The sequence below is a fragment of the Lynx canadensis genome, chromosome B2 (assembly GCF_007474595.2).
Source record: "Lynx canadensis isolate LIC74 chromosome B2, mLynCan4.pri.v2, whole genome shotgun sequence".
NCBI lineage: Eukaryota > Metazoa > Chordata > Mammalia > Carnivora > Felidae > Lynx > Lynx canadensis.
In genome coordinates, this window is record NC_044307.1 from 117,327,223 (window position 1) to 117,353,293 (window position 26,071).

General features: G+C 36.1%; 1 protein-coding gene across 1 annotated transcript in view; it reads left to right on the plus strand.

The window, feature by feature from the left end:
- The window catches only part of LAMA2 (laminin subunit alpha 2), a 615,841-nt gene that overhangs the window by 385,511 nt on the left and 204,259 nt on the right, over window positions 1–26,071 (plus strand). Inside the window, 8 exon segments of the mRNA XM_030316311.1 lie at window positions 1,789–1,969; window positions 4,816–4,952; window positions 17,903–18,139; window positions 19,376–19,519; window positions 20,208–20,387; window positions 20,496–20,684; window positions 20,765–20,898; window positions 24,917–25,034. Coding sequence (XP_030172171.1) covers window positions 1,789–1,969; window positions 4,816–4,952; window positions 17,903–18,139; window positions 19,376–19,519; window positions 20,208–20,387; window positions 20,496–20,684; window positions 20,765–20,898; window positions 24,917–25,034 — 1,320 coding nt within the window.

Genomic DNA, 26,071 nt, shown 5'->3' on the forward strand with positions numbered 1-26,071 from the left:
TCTATTTGTGTCTGAGGGGCAGTATGTGTGTCATTATAGGTATATAATTGGGATCATAGTGTATATATGATTTTGTATTCTGCTTTTTGAAATTTTGCATAATGCTATATCTTAAGTATATTCCTATCATTAAAACTGCTTCAAAACAGGATTTTAATGATTGCATATTATTTCATAGCATGAATGTATCCTAATTAGATTTATTCAACTTTTTTTTTTCTAACATTAAACATTTAAGTACCTCTGCAGTTACTCTCATAAATAATAGTGTAATGGGCATGCTCATACTTTAACTGTTTTCCGAATTTCTGTTTATTTCTCTAGGTCAGGTATCTAGAATTTTATAGCTAATTTTTTGTGAATAAAAATAACATATGTTTTAATCTTCCCTTCCTCCTTTTTTGTTTTATTTATTGTATTTTTTATTTTATATTGATTGCAGTGTTGTTAACATACAGTGTTATATTAGTTTCAGGTGTACAATAAACACAACACACTTTCTTCTTTAATAATATGGTCAAATCTGAATTTGAACCGGAAATAAAAATAAAGTCAGCAGTAAATACAAAGATTAAATGATTATCGAACTCAATCGACCCCTTTTATATTTAAAAGCCAACACTGTTCTTAGCTATAGTCATATTAAGAGACTTATTTTCAGTGTGATTTTGTTTTCTAGAACTATTTTTCATACTGTTAACAATGGTGAAAATATGTAACAAGCCTTATTCATTTTTCTTTGTGTGGCTTGTATTAAATAGCAAGATTTATTCCTACCAGAAAGTAATGGTTACGTCTAATATTCTAAAATAGGAATTATTTTTACAAAGAAGTAATTATTGAGACTAATTTTTCAGATTAATATATCATAATAATGTGACATACTTCATATTTTAAAATACAACCTTGATGTGCTTTAAGTAGGATATGTGCTTTTCATTTTTCTAGTAGAGGTAATTTTTAATTTATCCACACTTTCTAAAATAGGCCCTCTAGGTCATATAACGTGTATTTCAAACCAAAGATAGTAATGAAAACCGATCATAGAAAGTTATTTGTTGTAAACAGATAAAAGATATGCCTAGGAATAACTCATCAGAGAATAAAAGTTTCCTTTCATCTATCTAATCTGGTGCTTTGATGTGTGTTCTCCCAAATCAATTTCAGTTGTTAAAATGAAACCCAAGAAACTATATGTTTGTAAACCAATTATTTTGTCAGCATAGGCATAAACCTGTAAGTTAAATTTATAATGTGAGCCCTAGAATAATGATCAGAAGTATTTATGGAGAGATGACAAAAATTAGATCAAATATTAAAGGAAAAACATCTATTTTAACTGTAGGCATCTGGTCAATAACATTGAAAACATGTTTAACAAGTAGAAGGAGTTCATAAGATTTCAAAGTAATCAATTCAGATTATTAGGAAGGAAGCAAGTAAATTTTTAAATTAAAATATTAGTAACACCCATAGCTTAGTTCTACATGACTGTTAAAATCTTGGGAGGCATAGGAAGAGGCTGGTGAATATAAAACAGACAAACGGATCATGCCCTAGTTCTACCATTAATTCTGATAAAATTTTAAAGTAATTGAACTCTTCTTTTTGGATATCGTAGAAAAGGTCCATTAGATGAAGTTACAACCTCATTGTCATAACATCAGTGATGAACCTTGATAACCCATTGGTTTCTCTTTCCTGCCTCTTCTTTTGGCATTGTGCATCTTGTTTCATAATGAATTAATTGATTTAAATTTAATTTTTCTCTTTCCTTTTCTATGCCAGCCTGAAACCTTCGGACTACAATCCGGAAGGGGGTGTGTTCCCTGCAATTGCAATTCCTTTGGGTCTAAGTCATTTGACTGTGAAGAGAGTGGTCAGTGTTGGTGCCAACCTGGAGTAGCAGGAAAGAAATGTGACCGCTGTGCTCACGGCTATTTCAACTTCCAAGAAGGAGGCTGCACAGGTCTGTAAATAAGACTAAGCCCTACACATTCATTCTCTGGTTTTAGCATTTTTGCAGCGGTAGGAGTTCATTCTTGCAGGTTCCCGGAGATTTAAAGGAAGGGCACCTTGACAACAAATATATGATCCAAAATATTTAACTGAGTAAGTAAAGTATGCTTATTTTAAATAAACGAACAAATGGAATACATTGCAGGGTGAAACACTGCACTGTAAATAACTGCTTGCAAATACTCCATAAAAAATCCATCAGCAGATCTCAATTCTGCTGTGTCCCTTCCTGTCTGTGACCGCCAATCAGCCCGTCAGTCACTCAAGGGCTCCTGTAGCTTGAAAGTCAAATGTTCAGTTTTTCTTTTGCCAGTGTTCTCGAAGCTTAAACTTCACTCCCAAGTTAATACAGTTCAACTTTCTCTTTTCCTAGGGCAAAATTGGTACAAGGATCAGAGAAGTTAATATCTTTTTCTAGTACAAAAAATATCTTTTCATCTACTTTCATGTGCCTTGAAAACTATGATGTTCCTAGAAAGAAACAGATTAGCACTAGGTATTTGCTAGTTCTTGGGGAAATACATGAAGGTTTCTAGCCATGATTTCTCTCAAGCAATATTCTCATATTCTTCCCACAAATCATGAAGTAAGAAAATAGGAATTAGCATACTACAAATGAAAATGAAGATTGAACATTACCTTGATTTATATGCTACTAATTTGGAATTGACCCTTATCCCAACATTCACTAGGTTGAGTATCACCTTTGCTTATTAAATTCACTCATTTAACACTGATGATACTCCTTTACTCTCGGTACCATGATAAATATGTGATAAGGTTTTAAGACATTATTATTGACTATTGTTGCAAATGTATGTAAGTAGTGGCAGGGGTAATATTTCCAATTATTTTAAAAATGAGTATCTTATAGATATTCTCAATCAATTTCAATATATACTTTTTATTGCAAAGATAAGCCATTCTGTTATTCTGAATGTTATCATTGTACATCTTCTAAGAATTTGTATGTGATCCCTGAGTCATCATCTATATACACTAAAACATATAAAGCTGGATTTTAAAATATTCTGTTCTTTAAATCCAATTCTTACTAACAGTTCACTTAATGTGAATTAATAAAATGGTGCTATACACTCAAGTATATTCACTACCAGAAATTATAAATAAGACAACATTATTTAAAATTATGCAATGATGATAACATTAGAAATGCAGACTTAGTAGCATTCAAATCCAGAGAAACAGACAAAAATCAGTCCCAAACAGGCAGGATAGCATTATGGTTGAGGGTATAACTTCACCAAATAGCTTGGATCAGTTTAGTGGCTCCACGGGCAACTAGTTATATGACCCGGTCTTGCTGTCTCTCTGCAAAATTTGTCTATTAACTTAAGAATGGTATCTGTCTCACTGGGTTTTTGTAAGAATTAGTTGAGTTAATGGCTCTAAAATATTTAGAATACTGCCTGGCACATAGACACCGGGTAAGTGTTTATCATTGTTATTATCATTAGCAATGTTTATTAGTATTCTGAATTGTGGTAAACATTCCGTTTGGGTAGGGGAAAACTAGCTAATTATTCAGGTCTTCTCCCTACTCAGTTTTATGATCCCATGGAAGAACTGCTTAGAGAATTTCTATCTGCAAGTAACAATTTGAACTGTCCCAAGACATTTTTTAGCACATAAATTTGAACATAATATGAACTGTTTCTCTTCTTAATGAAGGTATGTATAAAACAAATCCTTTGACTTCAAATTATCAACGGCAATAATAACAAAAACAACAGGTAAAATTTATTTGGCATTGATGTCAAATATTATGCTAAACATTCTTCACAGCTGGTATGCTGTAGGCAATGATAATTGCGATCCCTTAAAAACTGAACTTAATCAAATATTCTAAATATATTTCATTTAAAGATTTCATCATCATATTACCAACTGAAAGATTTCTTGTAACATTGGTCTTCTGTTTGAATCTGAATACTTGGTGGTGTTTCTTCCTTGCTTACACTTCAGCTGGAAACACTGCACTGAAATATACTCAGTGCTGAGTCAGTAGCTGAGTCAACTATAGCTAATCAGTAGTGGACATTCCTCATCTTAGATGACTTTGAAGCTCTTCTGAAGTCTCTTTTTTTTTTTCTTTTTCAAATCTTATTTTTGTATTCTTTGAGAAAGTGCAGTGGATAGAGATATTTTGATTCCTCCTATATCATATCATAGCTAAGAAAATGAAAAATCTATTGAAAAGAACAAAGCAGGTGGTAAATAAACCTCAAAAATACCTTCATACACACACGTATGTGCACACACACACAGGGTCACATAAGTCAGTTATTTTTAATTTTTGCAAAACTGAAATGTCCTGATGTGTGACTATTAAACTACATACATGATATACTGAATTTAAGAAGCCTGTTAATTACTGGTTTTTATTATAAATAATAGTCATCAACAGGAAGGAAATACTAATCTATACAGGATAGAAAATTTAGTTATGCACTTGAAATAACTATAGAAACAAAATTTTCAACTTTATAGTATCTAGATATGGTTAGCATAGAATCTGATATACCACTTGTTTCTTTAAACTTAGTTGAAAACTAAAAATATTTTATCTTTTGAAATCATTAAATGAAATACAACATAAATTTATTGATCATCTCTGTGAAAAACACTTTTCTGTGATATAAAAGATGAATGAGGTCAGTTTTCACTTTCAAGGATCTTTAACCATAATATGGAAAATAAAACAAGAGAAATAAACTCAGCACTTCCTATCAAATTTTTACTGTTCTACTATTTTTTTCCCTTTTACTTGTGAAGCTTGTGATTGTTCCCATCTGGGTAATAATTGTGACCCAAAGACTGGTCAGTGCATTTGCCCTCCCAATACCATTGGAGAAAAATGTTCTAAATGTGCACCTAACACCTGGGGCCACAGCATCACCACTGGTTGTAAGGTGAGTTAATTGTTTAATTTTCTCTGGTAATGAATGTTTCAAAACTTTTTTTTATTTTGTGAAAGCTTTATAGTTGGGAATTTCAAAAGCCAATATTACCTTATAAAACAATATAGAACTAACAGTATAGAGTGATTGCAGATACTGATCAGTGTCTTACATTTCATTTTACTTCTGGGAAATATGAAGTACACATTTATGTATCTTTATTCATTATACCTACAAAAAAAAGGAAAACGTAAAACCACAAACAGCCAATAACTTCATACCTAGACACAATGAAATATTATCTGCAAAATACAAAAAATTAGGAACTAATTAAAGGAATTTGCCAAAAATCTATAGGAATTGCCCCTAAATTAGGACTAGGTTTCAGTTTTCAAGAAGCATTTGAAAGGATTCTGGGGAGTCATACTGACAACCTTTAGCTTGAAAAAAATCCTCATTTTTCCCACGAGTGTACCTTAGAACGTGGCATGACTAGATTTACATTTCAAGAAATCTATCCCGCATCAGAGTCAAAGGTAACAGATACAGCTGTTGCAGAAATATTGATGAGAGAGAACAGAAGCTTGGACCCAGCCAATGAGCCTCCACGAAGATGCAGGGAGTAGGCTATGTTACAGAATTCTCACTGCTGTGTGGCTTGGTGCACTCATAGTTTTGGAGGATAAGAGAGAAGTCTTAAGGATGAGTCCTGGGTTTTGCTTTGTAGGAAATTAAATGAGAGTATTTACTGCTAGAGGGATTATAGGTGACTCAAATTCAAGTAGGAAAGGTGATAAGTCCACAGGGGTTTTTGCGGGGTTTTTTTTCAGCTTTTTGTGAGGTATTAACTAAATAAAATGCAATTACTCATTTAAAGTGTTGAGTTTTGGGTGCCTGAAAGGCTCAGTCGGTTAAGTGTCTGACTTCAGCTGGTAATGTTCCCATGGCTCATGGGTTCAAACCCCGAGTTGGGCTCTGTGCTGACAGTTCAGAGCCTGGAGCCTGACTCAGATTCTGGGTCTCCCTCTCTCTCTGCCCCACCTCTGCTGGTGTTCTCTCTCTCTCTCTCTCTCTCTCTCTCTCTCTCTCTCTCTCTCTTTCTCTCTCTCTCAAAAATAAACATTAAACAAATTTAAACAAAATAAAATAAAGTGTTGAGTTTTGACCAATGATTACAGTTGTATAACCACCCTGATGCCTTCTTGTAGTTGGCTTCCCTTCACCCCCTTAGTCGCACCAGGAAACTATTGTTTCTCCTTCTATCACTATAGTAATGTCAGTTCCACAAATTCATAGAAATCAAGTCATACTACATGTTATTGTTTGGGTTACTGTTTGTTTATTTGTTTGGGGGAATTATTCTTGGCCCAGCTTCCTTTATGCAGTATAATGCTTTTGTGATTCAACTACACTGTTGTATATGAGTAGTTTGTTATTTTTAATTGTTTAATAATTTTACATTGGATGATGCACAATGACTTTTCTATTTATTTACTATTTAATGGGCATTGGGGTTACTTCTAGTGTGGTGCTATTATGAATAATTTTGCTATGAACATTAGTCTATAAGTCAAAAGCATGGGTGTAGACCTATGTTTTCATTTTTCATCACAAGAATACTCCACATCCTTACTAACATTTGGGATTTTGACTCTTTAATTTTAAGCATTCAGTTGGATGTTTATTTATATCCTTGCCTTTCTTTAATGTCCAATGATATTGGGAATAATCTTATTTATTTATTTCCCATTTATATATCTTCTTGCAAAGTGTCTGTACGAATCTTTTCTATTTGGGGTTGTTAATTTTCTCAGTAATGTGTTGTAAGAGTTCTTTATGTATTCTAGATACCAGTCCTTTAATATATTTATGTTCTATAACCATTTTCTCCCAGTATACAGCTTGTGTTTTACTTCTGCTGTGGTATCTTCACCTAATTTTTATAAAGACTAGTTTATTATCCTTTTGTTTCATGGGTCATGCTTTTTATTTTCTAAGAAATGCACATTGGCTTAAGTCAAGATCTAGAGACACCTCTCCTATGTTTTCCTCAAGAAGTTTTATAATTTTGAATTTTACATTTAGGTCCACATTGCATTTTCAATATTAATTTTTCTATATGGTTTGAGGTAAGGGTCAAAGTTCACCTTTTAATGGATATCCAATTTTTCCAACATCTTTTCTGAAAAGATTATTCTTCTTCCTCATTGAATTACTTTAGTTCCTTTGTCAAAATAACCTGGCACTATATGTGCACATACATTTCTTTTTTTTTTTTTTTTTTTTTTTTTTTTTTATTTTTGGGACAGAGAGAGACAGAGCATGAACGGGGGAGGGGCAGAGAGAGAGGGAGACACAGAATCGGAAACAGGCTCCAGGCTCTGAGCCATCAGCCCAGAGCCCGACGCGGGGCTCGAACTCCCGGACCGCGAGATCGTGACCTGGCTGAAGTCGGACGCTTAACCGACTGCGCCACCCAGGCGCCCCCGTGCACATACATTTCTGAACTCTATTCTGTTTCATTGGTCTATCTGTCCTTGTACTGACACTGTACTGTCTTGATCACTGTAGCTTTCTAGCAGAGCATGAAATTGGGTGGTATAAACTCTCCAACTGTCGTTCATTTCTAATACCTTTTGCACACGTTAGATCCTTTGCATTTTCATATAAATTTTTAAATCATCTTCTCAATTTCTTTACCAAAAGCCTTCTAGACTTTGATGGGGATTATATTGAATCTACAGGTCAATTTGGGGAAAATTTACATTTTAAGAATACTAGGTCTTCCAGTGTATCAATATGACATAAGTTTTCATTTACTTTTCTTTGTAATTTTTTTTCTTGGCAGCATTTTATAGTTTTTGGTGGGCAAGTCTTGTACATTTTATTACATTTATCATTGTGTTCTATATTTTTTACACAAATGTTATTATTTATTTCACTTCAGTTTCCAACTGTTGCCAGAACATAAAATGCAATTATTTTTATACAATAACTTTTATTTTTTTAATAGACTATATTTCTGTATATTTTTTAGTAGCCTCTATGCCCAACTTGGAGCTTGAACTCACAACCCCACAATCAAGTGTTGCATGCTCTACCGACTAAGCCAGCCATGCACCCCATTCGTTAACTTTCTATATTGACACCCTGCTAGAAGTTTATTCTAGCTATTTTTTGGTAACTTCACTAGGATTTTCTATGTAGACAATAATGCCATCTGCAAATTGAGTTTTACTTCTTCTCTTCCAACCCATGTAACTTTTATTTCATTTTCTTTGCCTATTGCAGTAAAATGTTGATTTGTAGTGGTGGGAGCAAATATCCCTGCCTTATTCCTTATGTTAAGTAGAAAGGATTAAGTCTTTTACAATTAAGAATAATGTTTACAAATGTTCTTCATCAAACGCTCTTTATCAGTTTAAAGATGTTCCTCATATTCCTAGTTTATTAAGAACTTTTATCAAGAATATACATCCAGTTTTGTCAAAAGCATTTTCTGTATCTATGGAGATGATCATATAATTTTTCATTTTCAGCTGCTAATGTGGTGAATCATATTAATTGATTTTCAAATGTTGGTCCAACTTCACAATCCTCAGATAAATCCTGCTTGATCATGAGCGATTATCTACTTTAAATTATTTTAGATTATGTTTGTTAGCATTTTGTTAATGATCTCTGGGTCTGTTCATAAGGACTGTTAGTTCATAGTTTGTTTTTTCTTACAGTGTTATTGTCTGGTTTTGTTATTGGGGTACTGCTACCCTCATGAAATAGATTGGGAAGTATTCCTTTCTCATAGTTTCTGAGGAGTTTGCATAATCAATGAAATATAAAATAAAAATAGAGAAAAGCCAATGATGCCAGAAACTGGTTTTCTGCAATTATTAATAAAGTTGATGATACTCTAAGAAGACTGATCAAGAAAAAAAAAAGATGAAAGAAATAATCAAAGTCAAGAATAAAGGAAGGGACATCATGAAGATCCTGCATACACTAAAATAATAATATGAAATAATATGAGCAACTTTAACCAATAAATTTGATAACTATACAAAATAAACATTCTTTTGTTTACTTTGAGTTTAGTTTTCTCTTGTTTTCCAAGAGAAAACTTAGGTCATTGACTTGAGATCTCTCTTCTTTACTAATATAAGCATTTTATTTTAAATTAAAATTTATTCCAGTTACTTTTTGGTAGCTTCAATATATATTCAACAAATATATTAAGTTTCCTTCCAGGCACTAATTTAGTTGCATACCTCACATTTTGATATATTGTTTAAATTTTCACCCTTAAAATATTCTTATTTATTTTACTACTTATTTTTACTCACTGTTTAGAAATATGTTGTATGATCATCATATATTTGGGGGTTTTAAAGATATCTTTCTGCTATTGACATCTAATTTAGTTCTGTATTGGTCTCAGAACATAATGTGTTTTATTTCAGTCCTTTTGAATTTATAGAGATTGGTATTATGTCTCATAACAGTGTGCATTTTGATTAATGTACATGAAAATATCTTGTATTCTATTATTATTGGGTGAAATCTATACAAGCCAGTTATTCTTAGTGATTTTTATGTGTGCATATTCTATCAATAACTGAGGGTGTTTAACTATAATTATGATTTATCTATTTGTCTTTCAGTTCTCTCAGGTTCTGATTCATGTATTTTGAAGTGATAATATTAGGTATATACTCATTTAGGATGATTATGTCTTTTTGAAAAGTTGATGCCCTTATCAATATGAAGCGTCCCTTTTATCCTGGGTAATATTTCTTGTGAAAAAAGAATACTTTTTCTGATAATCATATAGCCAGAGTTCCATCCTTCTTTTGACTGGTATTTATGTGGTATACATTTCTCCACACTGTCATTTATTCCATCTCTTTTTAAATATTTTAATGTGTCTCTTTTATTTTTTTTTTAAATTTTTTTTTCAACGTTTTTTATTTATTTTTGGGACAGAGAGAGACAGAGCATGAACAGGGGAGGGGCAGAGAGAGAGGGAGACACAGAATCGGAAACAGGCTCCAGGCTCCGAGCCATCAGCCCAGAGCCTGACGCAGGGCTCGAACTCCCGGACCGCGAGATCGTGACCTGGCTGAAGTCGGACGCTTAACCGACTGCGCCACCCAGGCGCCCCAATGTGTCTCTTTTAGATAGCATATATTTAAATCTTTGTTATTGATATAATCTTAATTGGAACATTTCCATTTAATGTAATTATCCATATGATGGAGTTAAGTCTACATTTTCCTGTTTGCTTTGCCCCACCAGTTCTTGCTTTCTTTTTTCTTCTTGTCTTATTTTGGATTGAGTAATTTTTATAATTACATTTTATCTTCACTTTTGACTTATTAACTATATTTTATGTTTTTTGTCATTGCCTAGAGATAGATATTAACTTAATATTTTAATAGCTCAACATCTTAACTTTTCATAATGTATCTTAAAATAATATTATATACTTTACATTTAGTGTAGAAACCTTATAAGAGTAAACCTCTAATTGCTGCTTACCCTTTTTGTTACTTCTTTTCTTGTCCTTTATGTTATTGTTGTCATACACCTTACTTCTATGTATTATATATCCTACAATATAATCGTATGATTCTGATTTAAATTTTTTTAATGTTTATTTTATTTTTTGAGGGGGGGTTGGGAATAAGGGAGGGACAACAGAGGGGGAGACACAGAATCTGAAGCAGCCTCCAAGCTCTGAGATGTCAGCATAGAGCCTAACACGGAGCTCATGACCTGAGCCTAAGTCCGATGCTCAACCTACTGAGGCACCCAGGCGCCCTATGGTGATTTTGATTTAAATAGTTAATGGGGGCACCTGGGCGGCTCAGTAGGTTGAGTGTTCAACTTTGGCTCAAGCCACACTCTCTCATTTCATGAGTTCAAGCCTCACATCCGGCTGGCTGCTGTCAGCCTGTAGCACAGAGCCCACTTCATAACTTCTGTCCCCCTCTGTCTGCCCCTTCCCCGCTTGTATTCTCTCAAAAATAAACATTAAAAAACCCCTCAAAAATACATACATACATACATACATACATACATAGTCAATTTTCTTTTTGAAAGGCAAAAATGCTGCTTTTCTGTTTTCTATACATGTGTCAATTCCCGTGCTCTCTTACTTTGTGTACAGCCAAATTCTGTTTCATATCATGTTAGTTCTTCCATTAACTACATCCGTAATTATGACTATTATTATTTCTGGTAAGGTCTGCTCTCAATGATTCTTTCAATTTTGTATGTTCAAAAACTGCATTTTTCCTTCATTTTTCAAAGATATTTTTTCTAGATATAAAAGTCCTGGTTTTCAGGGGCGCCGGGGTGGCTCAGGCGGTTGAGTGACCAACTTCAGCTCTGGTCATGATCTCATGGTCCGTGAGTTCGAGTCCCGCATCGGGCTCTGTGCTGACAGCTCAGAGCCTGGAGCCTGCTTCAGATTCTGTCTCCCTCTCTCTCTGCCCCTCCCCCACTCATGCTCTGTCTCTCTCTGTCTCAGAAATAAATAAACATTAAACAATTTTTTTAAAGTCCTGGTTTTCAGCAATTTGATTATGCTTTTTGTGGTTTTCTTGTTTACTTCTCATATGGTAAGTTGGACCTGTTAGATCTGTGGGACCAGAGTTTTTATTAAATTTGGAAATTTTCCAGCCAGTATATCTTCAAATATTTTTCTCTTCTTTATCCTCATTGTCTCCTCATGGAAATCATGTATATGTTGGTCTACTTGATATTTTTCCACAGTTGACTGAGATTCTGTTTGTTCTTTCATTCTTATTTTTTCTCTATTCTTTATTTTTGATAGTTTCTATTATTAAGTGTCTAAATTTACTGATTTTTTTCTACAGTGTCTAATCTATTCTTAATCCAGTTGGTTACATAATAATTTTTCATTTCAAATTTTTCATCTTTTCGTCTTTAAAATTTCTGGTTGGATTTTTTTTTATAGCTGTCATTTCTCTCATTATATTCACATTTCCATTTATTCTTGAGAATATTTATAATATAAATATTAGCTTTTGCAGTGTGATTGTCTGCTAATTCCACCATTTCTTTTATTTCAATACTATTCTCAATGGTTGACTTTTCTCCTGGTTATGTTTCTCTCCATGCCTGATCATTTCGATGTGGATGCCAGATCGTTGTTGTACATTTTTCATTTTTTCACATTGGTTTTGTTGTATTCTTTTAAGGAGTACTAATCTTTATCTTGGCAAACAGGTTAATTACTCACTAATCACTTGGATCTGTTTGATCCTTGTTTTTAAGTGTTTGGGGTTTTTGTTGTTTTGTTGTTTCGTTTTGTTTTTAGGGAAAGTCTAGAGCACCCTTTAATCCAGGGATCATTTAGCATCACTACTAAAGGGCTAAGTGCATTGAGAACGCTACCTGGTGCATTACTGTGTATTTCCACTCTGGCTGTTGGGGATATGAATTATTTCAAGCTTTATGTGAGTTTAGGAATTTTTAAGCTCATGCCTTTTCAGTGTTTTTTTTTTCTTTTTTTTTCCTCAGCCACACAGAATTTTATCCCATGCATACACAGATCAGTACTCAGCCAAAGACTCAAGGGGACACTTCTGCAGATTTCTAGAATTCTCTCTGTATATAACTTTCTCATTTTTAAATTTTTAAAAAGTTTTTTTATATTTATTTTGAGCGAGAGAGACAGAGCAGGGAAGGGCAGGGGCAGAGACAGAGACACTCACAGAATCTGAAGCAGGCTCCAAGCTCTGAGATAGCAGCACAGAGTCCCACACGGGGTATGAACTTGTGAACCATGAGATCGTGACTTGAGCCAAAGTCGGATGCTTAACCTACTGAGCCACCCAGGTGCCCATAAATTTATTTTTTTTTAAGTTTTTTTTTTTTTTTTTTGAGAGAGGCAGAGAGAGTGTGTGCATGGGGAAGAGGAAGAGAGAGAGGGAGAGAGAATCCCAAGCAGGATCTGTGTTGTTAGTGCAGAGCCCCATGTGGGGGCCTCAATCTTGTGAACCATGAGATCATGACCTGAGCTGAAATCAAGAATCAGATGCTTAAACAACTGAGCCACCCAGGCACCCCGACATTCTATTTTTTAGACACATATTCTATTGGCCCAATAAATTCTGTCTCAACATCTCTATACTCTATGTTTCTCAACCCAGTTATAGTGCAGGGATTCATTTGGGTTCTTCTTTTATGGGTTGCAGCCTAGAAACTTCCTTTATATACCGCTTTTCTTTTCTTCTCTCAGAAATCACAGTACTGTGCTTCCTGGCATTCAGTCTAAAAATAGTTGTTTCTTATTTTTCATTTTTTAGTTTTTGGTTTTGTCGGTTAGCAGCTTAAAAGACAGAAGATAAACCAAGTGAGTGCTTTAAAAACTAAGAGACTGGGGTCTCCTGGGTAGCTCAGTCGGTTGGGCGTCCGACTTTGGCTCAGGTCATGATCTCGTGATTCGTGGGTTAGAGCCCTGCATTGGGCTCTGTGCTGACAGCTCAGAGCCTGGAGCCTGCCTTGGATTCTGTGTCTCCCTCTCTCTCTGACCCTCCCCTGCTCATGCTCTGTCTCTATCTTTCAATAATGAATAAATGTCAAAAAAAATTTTAAAAAACACCTAAGAGACTGTTTAAAGAGAAGAAATATTTTTTGTGTGTCAAATGTAACACAGGTCAAATAGGATTAGGGCTGGCCTGTGTCCATTAAGAGCGGCAAATAAGGGCATTTTTGATGTTAATGAGAGGTGTTCTAATTGGTCACATTGGGCTGGAGATTATTGGAACATCATGACCAAGTGTGACCTGTTTGACTCCATGGTAGTATACTATAGTGATGTAAACTGTCTTTTTTTCCACTGATTTAGCACACATGCAAGGTCTAATCATCTTTACATATATGATAAAACATTTGAATACACTGGTCCAGAATACATAATCTAGAGGCAAACAGGAGTATTGGTGATTGTTCAAGGAAATATAGATACATGACTTCAATTACCTATATGATTAGATTAAATTAAATTTTAATTTAAATTAAATTAAATTTTAAATTAAATTAAAAACTAGACAGGACGCTCATTTTTCTATTGCCAATGGCACTATTAAGTTTGAACTACATTTTTAGAAACAAAACAAAATTTCTCAAGAGTTCCAAAGTTTTTTGTAAGTATGAACAGTGTTACAAGTTTTGGTGACTGACTTTTCGCATTTTCACCTTTAATCCAAGCATCTGCCCCATCCCTTGAACTCATGAATAAGCCATAAGTAAACTTAAGAGGGTTCTATTCTATTCACAAAATCCTGCAATGTGGCCAAACTCTAATAATCTTCCAAAATTAAAGCTGATGCCTAATGTGGATACAAATCAGGATGGAATATAAACCAAGTTTCCTTAGAAAAAAATTGTAGTTCTATGTTTGATACTGTTATTTTTACTGGTTGTTGGATAAACATTATGTTTATTGGAATTGGTTGAAAATGTTTTATTACTTTGAACCACTGTTAAAAATCTAAATTTCTGAATAGCTACACACTTCATTATGAACAATCACAAAAAAATACATAGAGTCCTCACAAATATTTATGAGCATGTATTCTACCACCAAAAAACTTTGGATGATTATAATCTAAATGAACAGTGATTTGAGATTTACGGCTTCCCTTTCTTTGTGTCATGCATAATTTCTCTGTGTTGAGGTGTGAGGACACACATCATTTGAGCTTTCAGTGGAGTAGAATACAAAGCCAGCCATCTTTCACTAGCAGGGAAATAGTGCATAAATCCTCTATTGCTAAATAAACATTACATCTAATTATGATTTAAGTTTGATGTTGGCTATAGTACTATCCAAACATATGGTTAATGGTCCCTTTTAGTCTCCACTATAACTTCCGGAATAAACTTCCTGATTTGGAAAGGCCCCGTGTCTGCTTGTGTAGTCATCTAATCTTTAAGAATTAGTGCTTTGGTATTATATAACAAATGGGGTAGCAGACACTTCATGTTTTAGTTAAAGGATAAGAATGTCTCATAAGACCTTTTAAAATTTATTACATGACTATAGTTTCCATAACGTATCATAATTTTCTGTTTCTAATTATGGCCCATTTTATTAAGTGAGCCAAAAAAAATCATTGAAGTCAAAGTTAATTATCCTTGTTTTGAAATCACATTCTAAATCTGATGTTCTATAAAGATGACTTCGGTGGAGTGACAGCAGTGGTTTTATTCTATTCTTAGGAAACTATGTCTACATTTATTATATAATAAATAATCGCATTTTGGATCTTTAGGCTTCAAATAACTTTTAGTAGGATTTTTTTTTTTTTCTGGATAACAAAGAAGTCAGAAAAAAACTTAATCACAGAGATTAACCCCAAAGGAGGCCTGGTGATTATTTCAATGTCAGAATCTGCAAAGATACTTCACCAAACATTTGGACAGGAAAGATGATTGAAGAAGCTTAGTGATTATATATCACATCCTAGAAAGAGTCGTCTCCTAAGTAAACTGCTACGGGCAGGAGCAGGGGCAGGAGTGTCCCCAGTAGTGGTGGACATAAGAATTAAGCTGAGCGATGAAAGTGTAGGAAACGCAAAGGAATATCCACCTAGACTTGGATCTGGGAATTCGGCAAGTTGCAATGCATATAAGTCTGCATAGAGCTACAGATCTAAGAAGGATAATAAAACAGCACCAAAAAGAATCGGGTCATCGATGACGTACAAACACTGTGTGAGGGAAGACTCAGACACAACGAGAGGTGGCACCCACATGGGTACCAAGTCAGGACCCGCTTATAAGACAGAAACCACAAGTTATTTCAACAGGGAAATAGAATATAAAGAATTGTTAGCTGGTAATAGGTCGTTAGTTCCTAAAAAAGGATAAGAAGAGATATATGGGGTCCTGAAGTAGCAGGTACAAAAGTGAAGCTACTATTTCTAGGCTGAGTGAGGGTGAACAGAGTTTGCAGGTAAGTACTGGTCTATAGAAGCTGTCCACCACTGTTGCAGGTAGTGAGCAGGCCGGAGCTATTGGTCACATTCAGAGCATATGTGCAGACTAAAGCTACTCAGAAAGTTGCCTATGGGGAGAAAGTCCCTTTTGGGCCTGAAGGCCCAAATGAAGTTCTTTCTGGGCTACTGGGCTCCGATGCCAAATAGTAAAATAGTAATAATGACAATAGTGATGAAGAACCAGAACCCAGAAGTGTCTTCCCTCCACTGGGGCCTTATTAGGTCTCTCTCGGGCCCACTGTTGACTAGGCCTAAACTTCTGCTACCTAACCACGGAGAAATGTCTACAGGGTCTAACTACAGTATCATAAAGCAGGGTAAGGAAGAGGGAACTGAGAGCTCAGAGACAGTACTTTGGTCATTGGCACTGCTGATCTCTGAAAATGACTTATTCCAAGCTCCTAATGGCATTTTAGAAGCCTGCTTGGCTTTTTCATTAAATTGCAATGAGATATGAGCTCTGTAAATCAAGAGCAGAAAGCCTGAAAAGAATGTAAGACGAAAAGACACATGGATGAGTAGAAATTGAAGGTGAGTGAGATGAAATAAATTATGGAAACTCAGCTAAAAAAGCAATAGTGTAATTAAAAATGCATTGGTGGGGCTCAGAGCCTGGAGCCTGTTTCCAATTCTGTGTCTCCCTCTCTCTCTGCCCCTTCCCCGTTCATGCTCTGTCTCTCTCTGTCCCAAAAATAAATAAACGTTGAAAAAAAAATTTAAAAATGCATTGGTGGCATATACATAGGAGAGAATTTTCACTATGTAAAATGGGCACTATAAAATGGTCAACAAATTTGAGAGGCAAATAGAAAACTACAGAAAATATTAGGTCCTAATATTACAGATTTTGCAAACAGACACAAGTGGTATACTTTAAGAATTGCAGGTGATTCTGAAGAAGAAAATTGGTAAATTAGAACAGAACTAGGGGCACCTGGATGGCTCGGTCGGTTTAGCTTCCGACTTCAGCTCAGGTCATGATCTCACTGCTCATGAGTTTGAGCCCCATGTCAGGCTCTGTGCTGACAGCTTGGAGCCTGAAACCTGCTTTGGATTCTAATCTCTCTCTCTCTCTCTCTCTCTCTCTCTCTCTCTCTCTCTCTCTCTCTCTCTCTCTCTATCTATCTCTCTAAAATAAATAAACTTAAAAAAATAGAACAGAACTAAAAATTTCAATCAAAAGTAATTTTGTTCTCAAACTGAAAGAACTTTAACAGATTCCAGTAAATTAATAAAAAAGACTCAAACTTTTAAAAATTCTAGCAAAACTTTGAATTACCTAAATAAAGAGAACAAGCTTATGCATGCCTAGGAAGAAGAAAATAGGTTAGCAGCAAAGCCCCTCAAATCAGGCTCATTTGCAAAACTAAATGTCAGAAAAGTGCATTCTAGATGTCACTTGCCTGAGTCCTCTCAGCTTCCCCAAATCTGGTTTGGGAGTCTGTATGTTCTCAGAGACTTCTGCACTTCTATTATGTAATTCTTATTTCATGCTGTTATATATATACTCACTTGTCTCCTTCTGTTAGACTGTGAGATAAGTCTCTTTACAACTTTAATTCTGTAAAAATGAGATGATAAGGTAGAATGACTTTGTCTAAACTTCACTCTTTGAAACAGAAAGCGGTTGAAGAAAACCCATACCTAACTCCTCTTCCTTGCCACAAAAAAAAGACAGAAACAAACACATTTTATTTCTTATTCAATAGGATTATGTTTTCTGAACAGTCATCTGTTTTAGTAAATGCAGGAAACGATTTTAATGTTATGTTCGCTGATGTTTCCCAAGTGACTAAACTAGAACAGTACAAAGCATATAACAGACACATGATTAATATGTATTTAATGGAAGCAGAGAAACATTCGAATTAAAATTTTAAGATACTTCCCATGAAATGGTGTTAATGGTTGCTGTTTTTATCTCCTCCATAGGCTTGTAACTGCAGCACAGTAGGATCCTTGGATTTCCAATGCAATACAAACACAGGCCAATGCAACTGTCATCCCAAATTCTCTGGTGCAAAATGTACAGAGTGCAATCGAGGTCACTGGAACTACCCTCACTGCAGCCCTTGCGAGTGCTTCCTGCCGGGTACTGATGAAAGGACCTGTGATTCAGGGACTAAAAAGTGCTCCTGTATGGATCAGACAGGGCAATGCACCTGTAAGGTATGTGCTGCTGACATATGGTAAGGAAAGATTTCCCTGGATTCTATTTCCATTGCTTAATTTTAACTTCAGTCTCCGTTATTCATGGACTTCATGGCATTAAACAAATAAAAATTCATTACTAGGCACAGTTTTTATTCATATATGTTCATTGGCATACACATACACATATTGGCATAATAAGTTCTCTTTAAGAACTTCTTTTCAACCAAAACCCAACTTCTATTCTAGTTGATAGAGACGATATATTTTTAATGGTAAAGTTCAATTTTTCTTTACATATTTGCTTTGCTTAAAAAGGAGTAATTTGGGAAGGAAAAAAAATGACAGTTCTCTTAAGCATCATCAGAGAAAAATCACAGCTAGATAATAGGGCTTATAAAAAAACATTTCTCTTCAAATTAACCCACAATCACTGTACACTGAAAAGATATATTTACTGCTATGGAAGTTCGGTAAAATTTCATCACATAAAAACACTGACATAACAAACAGCGACTGCGTGCAAGATTCAGCTCTCATTAATATTGTTAAATGATGTAGAAAAACAGCCAATTAAAAAGGATAAGAGGGATTTTTTTCCCCCTTAGACAGATCTGAAAAATCAATCCCAGGATAAATACAGTTAAGGCTGTGTCAGAGGTATCTTTTCAAGAAGAAGTCTATGCAAAGAGGAACAGAGGAAATAGGAAAATAAAATCCAGGGTGTGATTATTAAAATAGTCTCCAGAATTTCAGAAAGTGGCAGCCCATTTTGCCCCAGACAAAACACAGAGTCCAATGCTACATTACTACATGTTATGATTATACACTATATTTAATATGCATTGTATGTGTGTATATACATCATATCATGATAATTATATGAACCTATATTGTAACACCCTGACTGTGTTTTACAACTTTGTGTCACACCCCTGTCTAGGAATCAGAGTTTCTATTTTGCTTTTGAAATTTTCATGACTCTTTTGTATTGTTCACAGTGGATATTAGGAAATGTGCTACTTAGGTTTTAAAAACCATATATGGTATCCTTTGCAAGGCATTTATGTATAAATAGAGCCTGTTTTAGACTTAGGAAATCCTAACAATGAAATTAACCACAACTGCCATTTGCGATGTGAGTCTAACACTCAGCGCTCCTTTTTGCTCAATTAAAAAGAAGCATTATTCATTCTCAAGTGCATTTCTCTCACAACTTCATTATGGACCCTGAGGAACTCTCCGTCTCTTCAGGTGCATGTAGAAGGTGTGCGCTGTGACAGGTGCCAGCCAGGCAAGTTTGGACTAGACGCCAAGAACCCACTTGGCTGCAGCAGCTGCTATTGCTTCGGCGCCACTACCCAGTGCTCTGAAGCCAAAGGACTGATCCGTACGCAGGTGAGTAAGAAACCGCTGAGCCACGTAATGGTTTACTGTTAGTTCTTGCTGGTGTCTTTCAGCCAGGCAGAGGGATAGGAGGCAATGGTAAAGCATTTAAGTAACCTTTTCCCCTGCGCACATTTAGAACTGGGGCCGTGTGGCCTTCGACGATTGGAGTAAATGCTTTTTTATCTTCCAAAAAAATAGTCCATTTATTGTTGATAAGGAAATAGATGCCAAGTAAGAAAGGGAAACGTTGTAAAAGAAGCATTATGTTTTGGGATGGAAGGAAGCCACATTCCGAGTGAGGGCACCCATGAATGTGGGTATGCGCTAAGGCAGTGATGGAAACCAGAACTTGCTGCACATTCACGCTACCTGGCCTTAGAGGATCATTGACTTTTAGGGTGGCAGCATTTTCATTTTTACCCTAATTTTTCCTTAATGCCTCCCACTTTTAAGTTCTACTTCTTATTAGTGTAAATGACCAATTCTCACAGATGTTGTAGTTTTCCCTATGCAAACAAGGCTGAAAGATTCACCCCTGTCCTGCTGGCTCACTCTGCACGAGTTTAGTTTCGGGTCGGAACACCTCCTCGGAAGCAGAAAGGGGCTGCAGGTAGACACGCAAGTCCATCACCTAGTCTTACAGGAGTGCCCACGAGATGTGAACTCAGCCCCCCGCTGTGTTTCGATTCCCATGCAGGTGACTCTGAAGCCTGAGCAGACCATCCTGCCCCTGGTGGACGAGGCTCTGCAGCATACTACCACCAAAGGCATCGCTTTTCAACATCCGGAGACTGTTGCACATATGGATCTGGTGAGACAGGAGCTCCACCTGGAACCCTTTTACTGGAAACTTCCAGAACAATTTGAAGGCAAGAAGGTAAACGACAAGAACCTCAAAGGCATATGAGAACAAAGGAAAATATACTTTTGGAATCATGCCATGGGGGCATCATCTAACTCATCATTCCTTATTTTATTCCATCAGTTGACGGCCTATGGAGGCAAACTCAAGTACGCGATCTATTTTGAGGCTCGGGAAGAGACAGGTTTCTCCACCTATAATCCTCAAGTTATAATTCGAGGTGGGACACCCACTCATGCTAGAATTATCATCAGGCATATGGCTGCTCCTCTAATTGGCCAATTGACAAGGCACGAGATTGAAATGACAGAGGTAAGGTTATTAGTTTGGTGCAAGGATGCCAGTGGTTTCGCATTTAGTTTCATCAAAGTGGTTTCTCTTCTTATTGACAGAAAGAATGGAAATATTATGGTGATGACCCTCGAATCAGTAGAACCGTGACCCGTGAAGACTTCTTGGATATTCTATACGATATTCATTATATTCTTATCAAAGCAACTTATGGAAATATCATGAGACAAAGCAGGTAAACCCTAATGGAATAAAAGCTAAATTCTTATTTTAGAGTCTATAGGTAAGATCAGTAGGACACAGAAAAGAAAGATTTCAAAGTGTTTGGGAGTGTGATGATAGAAGACAAAAGTCAAGGACGGTATCCAGGTCATATGGTGGAGGAAATTACCATTCCCCCCAAAAGAATAATAGGATGAGAAGCAAGTTTAAGGGGAAAAAAAACATATATCAAGTTGACCTTTGACCTGGTGAGTTTTAGATGTCAGAAATTCAAGAGTAGCCACATAGGGTAGAGATAGATAACTGTTATGTTGTAAATAGACTGCAAGATTGCTGAAAAAGTGACCTTTGACCTTCAGGGGAGCCAGAGAGGGCCTAGTTATTCCCATCTTTTCCAACCATGGGCATTCTCACATGTTCATCCCAGTGTGCCCTACAGCATCGTCCCTTTCCCTGTGCATCACGATGTGAAAGATTAGGAATCACACTGAAGGGAAAAGAACAGAGGAATAGTAAGAGTAAATGTGGTGTCCTGAAAGCCGAAGGGTGAGAATCCTATAAGGGAGTATAGTCTTTTCATATCACCCAAAGAAGCCAATTAAAATGAGGCTTTTGAGACTGACACTTAGGATCACACTGTGCCATTCATAGCACCAGCTTTAGTAGAATCCTGGGGCAGATATCAAAGTTTTAAGCAATGAAAGGGATACAGTGGGTGTAGACTAATAATATGGGTGTATGGGTATGGGTGTAGACTCCTGTTTTTCATGAACATAAATGTGAAAGGGAGGAATGGGACAGTGTCAAAGGCCAAGGGGTGACGGTTTAATCTGAAAGAGAAGTAAATTTGTCTAGAAACCATGAAGGAAAGGAGTTTGTAGCAAGTTAGACATTTAAAATGACAGGATAAAGAAAAAATAATGGAGAAGCCAGATTTCAAAATGACAACATGTGGTCATGTTCCTAGAGTGGAAGGGACAACTTATCCAGGGAGATAAACTGAGGAATTGCACGGATGTAGCTAAGGTTCCTACCATGGAGGCTGAAAGTTGCATGGAGTTCATATACATAGTCTCAATTTCTGTGGCATGTCAGTTTCCCTGTTATTTCCTGTAAAAATATGGACTCAGTAGATGTTTGAAATAGTCTTGTATAATAAATTAGTAGTAGATCAGTTTAGGAAAACAAAACAAAACAGTTATGAAGCCTTTTATTGGCAAAGCAATGAATATATAAATAGCAACTTTCAGATGTTTAAACTATACTAAACATGGAAGAACATCTTTTTTCTTTGTTGGAGAAGATCCGTATTGCTTTTCTGAAGGTACCGTAAGTAGGGCCTTTGGGTTAGAGAATAAATCAAGGACCAAAATTCACTTTCATATCTGTATCCCTATGGTGTTCTCTTTACATTTCTCATGTCTAAGATTATTTTCTGTGAAATGATAAAAAAAAAAGCATGTACTAAAAATATACTGTCAGTGATATCATTAATTATTTTAGAATACCAAGTGTAAATCAGATGGCAGAAGCCAGGCCACATTTCTGTCTCATGGAAGACAGCGGGTAACTTTGTGAGTGTGGAAATTAATCGTTACTTTGTGCACAGAACGTTTTGTCAGTGGAACTGACAGAAGCAGCGTTTTCATGCATCTTTCATTATACTTTCTTTGCTTCCCTCACACCATTTCCACCTTTTATGGTGGAAAAGACCACTTTGTTGTTGTTGTTGTTGTTTGGTCTTTTCCCCTCACAAGTCTCTTTCTCTTGTCACGTTATTCACAGATCTCCCTAAATAAAATGCTTTGGTTTAAGAGATGATTTTCTGAAACTTAAGGATAAATAAATACACCACTTTTTCTAGGCTCAATAAAAACTAAAGCCGTTGTGTATCAACCATAAGAACAAATAAAGCAAAGGACCTGCCCTTACGTTTCTAATACAGTGGAGTTGTGACAAAGCTGAAAAATACATTTGAACCTTCCCGCCCCCAAAGCCCCCGCTAAAATAGTTAGGACATAACCCTGCGTCTTTATTCAGTTACAAATTTAAAGTAGTCTCAGAAGCAGAGAGTTTAAGAGTTTTACATGTAGCTTGAGACTTTGTACATAATGTCAGTGCTGACGTTGTTGTTTTCATTTCTTTGCTTTTGTCTTCTACATTTATATGAAGGATATAACAACTTTGCATTTCGGTATTCACTTAAATAGAAGCTTGAGTTTGGCCAAATCCCTGATTCAAGCAAAACAGTTCCTCTCTCATCTCCTGAGAAAAACCAGGTGTATTGCACAAATATCTGTTGTTGACACGCAATTCAAGTTTTACTTGGTTTTTAAATTTTTTTAATGTTTATTTATTTTTGAGAGAGAGCGAGAGAGAGCGAGAGAGAGAGCGCACAGGTGCATGAGCAAGAGGGGGAGGGGCAGAGAGAGAAGGAGACACAGAATCGGAAGCAGGCTCCAGGCTCCAAACTGTCAGCACAGAGCCCGATGTGTGGCTCGAATCCATACACTGCAAGATCATGACCTGAGCTGAAGTCAAGACACTTAACCGACTGAGCCACTCAGACACCCCAAGTTTTTCTTGGTTTTTAAATACTCACTAGCCTGTTATGTGCATGCATAGATAAGAGAAGGGAAGAGGATGCTAGGAACTCATGTTATAAAATATCATAAAATGCCGAAGTAACTGACTTGTGAACAAACACCATGTTACCTTCTTACTCCCACAGAGAATCCAGGGGGACGTAAAGGTAGACTCTTTCTTACAGGAGGGGAGTGGTTTGTTTACAGATCTAAAGGCTCTGTCTACTAAAGGATGGGAGAGGAAAATCTGAATTTTAATTGAACATGTGCCTCGTAAAGGCTGGCTGATCTTCAGGGTGCAGATTACAATCTAGCAAAGTCAGAGTGTGCATTCCTAATTCAGTGTCTATAAAACCTACCTATGCTTGTTACAAAGTTTATGATTCAAGCTCCTTAAGCTATTGGAGGTGACTTTTAGTGAAGCAAAACTATTCGTTTTCTCATTTAAAAGTTTATTTGCAGAACATTTCATGTTACCAGTTAGTCAGTCATGAAATAGTCTGAGTTTATGGACTGCGTATATTTTTAATGCATAATTTCAAATTAATGTAAAGGGTATCGACATTTTCACTAGGAATATTGTTTTCAATTATAAGGACCTTTCTACCAATAGGAAAGGTGAGTTAAGATACTTGAAGGATTTATTTAATAAAATTAACAAAATAACTAATTTGAAAGGTACTCTATCTCAGAAAGAGATCAGAGTTTAATTAGAGTATGCTCAATCGTTGTTTTCTAGATGGTTTTCTAAAGTTCTTGAAAGGACATTCAGAGACTCAAGAGGAAGAAATCAGGCTGGTTGTAAATTAAAAGCAATTTCACTAGTGACTACGGGAGATATTCTAATGGGGAATGACCTTGGTTTGTCTGTTTGAAGGAATATAAATGTCTAATTAATTGGCCATGTCTACCTGAAGCCACTCACATTTTAAAATGTGGAGAAAAAATCTTCATAATAGCTTCTCAACAGGACATCAGACATCTAATTTACTAAACTCCTTATGATTTATGTGAATATTTTACTAATGTGTAATCTCAGCCTTTGAGGAAGCAAAGATACAGGAATAAGTCGAATTTAGGCAGCTTTCAAACAACAGGACAGGGGCGCCTGCATGGCTCAGCTGATTAAGTGCCCTACTCTTGATTTCAGCTGAGGTCATGATCTCACAGTTCAAGGGTTCAAGCCCCGCATCGGGCTCCATGCTGATGGTGCGGAGCCTGCTTGGGATTCTGTGTCCATCTCTCTCTTCTCCTCTCCTGCTCACTCTCTATCCCTCTCTCTCAAAAAAAATAAATAAACATTTAATTTTTTTTAAAAAATAAATAAAACAATAGGACAAGCTCAAGGTTATTGACAAAAACCTGAGAAGACTGTAGGATTGGGTGTTTGCTAGGTGAGTTTAATGTACTGCTGTGGTGATCCAAGCACACACTCGCTGTTTCTAGGATTTCTGAAATCTCGATGGAGGTAGCTGAACAAGGACGCATAACAGCGGTGACTCCTCCAGCTCGTTTGATAGAAAGATGTGATTGTCCCCCAGGCTATTCCGGTTTGTCCTGTGAGGTAAGCTGGCTCCCACTAACCTGCATTAGCTCAACTCACTTAACCAGCCAAATGGAAATACTTCCAGAACTGTCTTTGCTGCAGTCAGGTTTACTTCTTCATGCATACCCATAAACTATTCTTTTTCTTTTTTTTTTTTTTTTTTTTTTTTTTTACTTTCCACTCACAGCGTGAGACACGGTAAGATCAGGGTGGTGTTATTGTTACGTAGAAACAGGAATCACATGTGGAGGGAAATATTTGATGAAAATTAAGATTTGTAAAACTACGGAATAGTCAGGAAACAAGAATGTTTTCATAAGGCACATTTAGTATATCTGATCTATTTTCTTGGCATCTCTTCTACATGGCTAAAGACATTTTTTAAGCTGCAGTGATTATGAGACAGGATTATGTTGGGCTTGGAAAAACTGTTTTTATGTAGAACGTGACAAAACTTAGGCCCTGAATAGCAGACTGTTCCCTTTCACATAGGCTTCTCAGTAGGACATATACTGTTCCAATAGTGACACTATCATTCAGTCATTATATTTCTAAAATTGCCTAATTTACTCTGGGATTTTCCTTTGATTATCTTTAGAGTTGGCCTATTTTCTAGATCTTTATCCTCTGGAAGTCTATTTCATTTTTGTGAATATTAAATATCAATAGGAAGAGTATAATGTGGGAAGAGGTGGAATGGATGAGAAACTGGCCTGGGTTTGAATCTCGACGTCACCATATACTTGGACTGAGAGCTTGCACCATTTACTAGTCCCCTTTAATCTTCACCTGGTAAATCCCTAAGCCCCTCACTAACTGCCTCCACACTCACCCTCTCCTGCCTCCCCACAGTGCAACCAGCGAAAGCTGGCATGAGAGGGCTGTTCCAGACCTGCTCCGGCCCTACAGCCCACATTCCCTCCTGCGGAGGGAGGCAGATTGGTTGGTCCCCACAGCGTACCTTGTTGGATATTTTTAATAGCTGAGCCTCCTATGAAGGTGAAATGAGCTAAGAACCTAAAGTATTTCTTACACTACCTGACAGTAGTCAACGT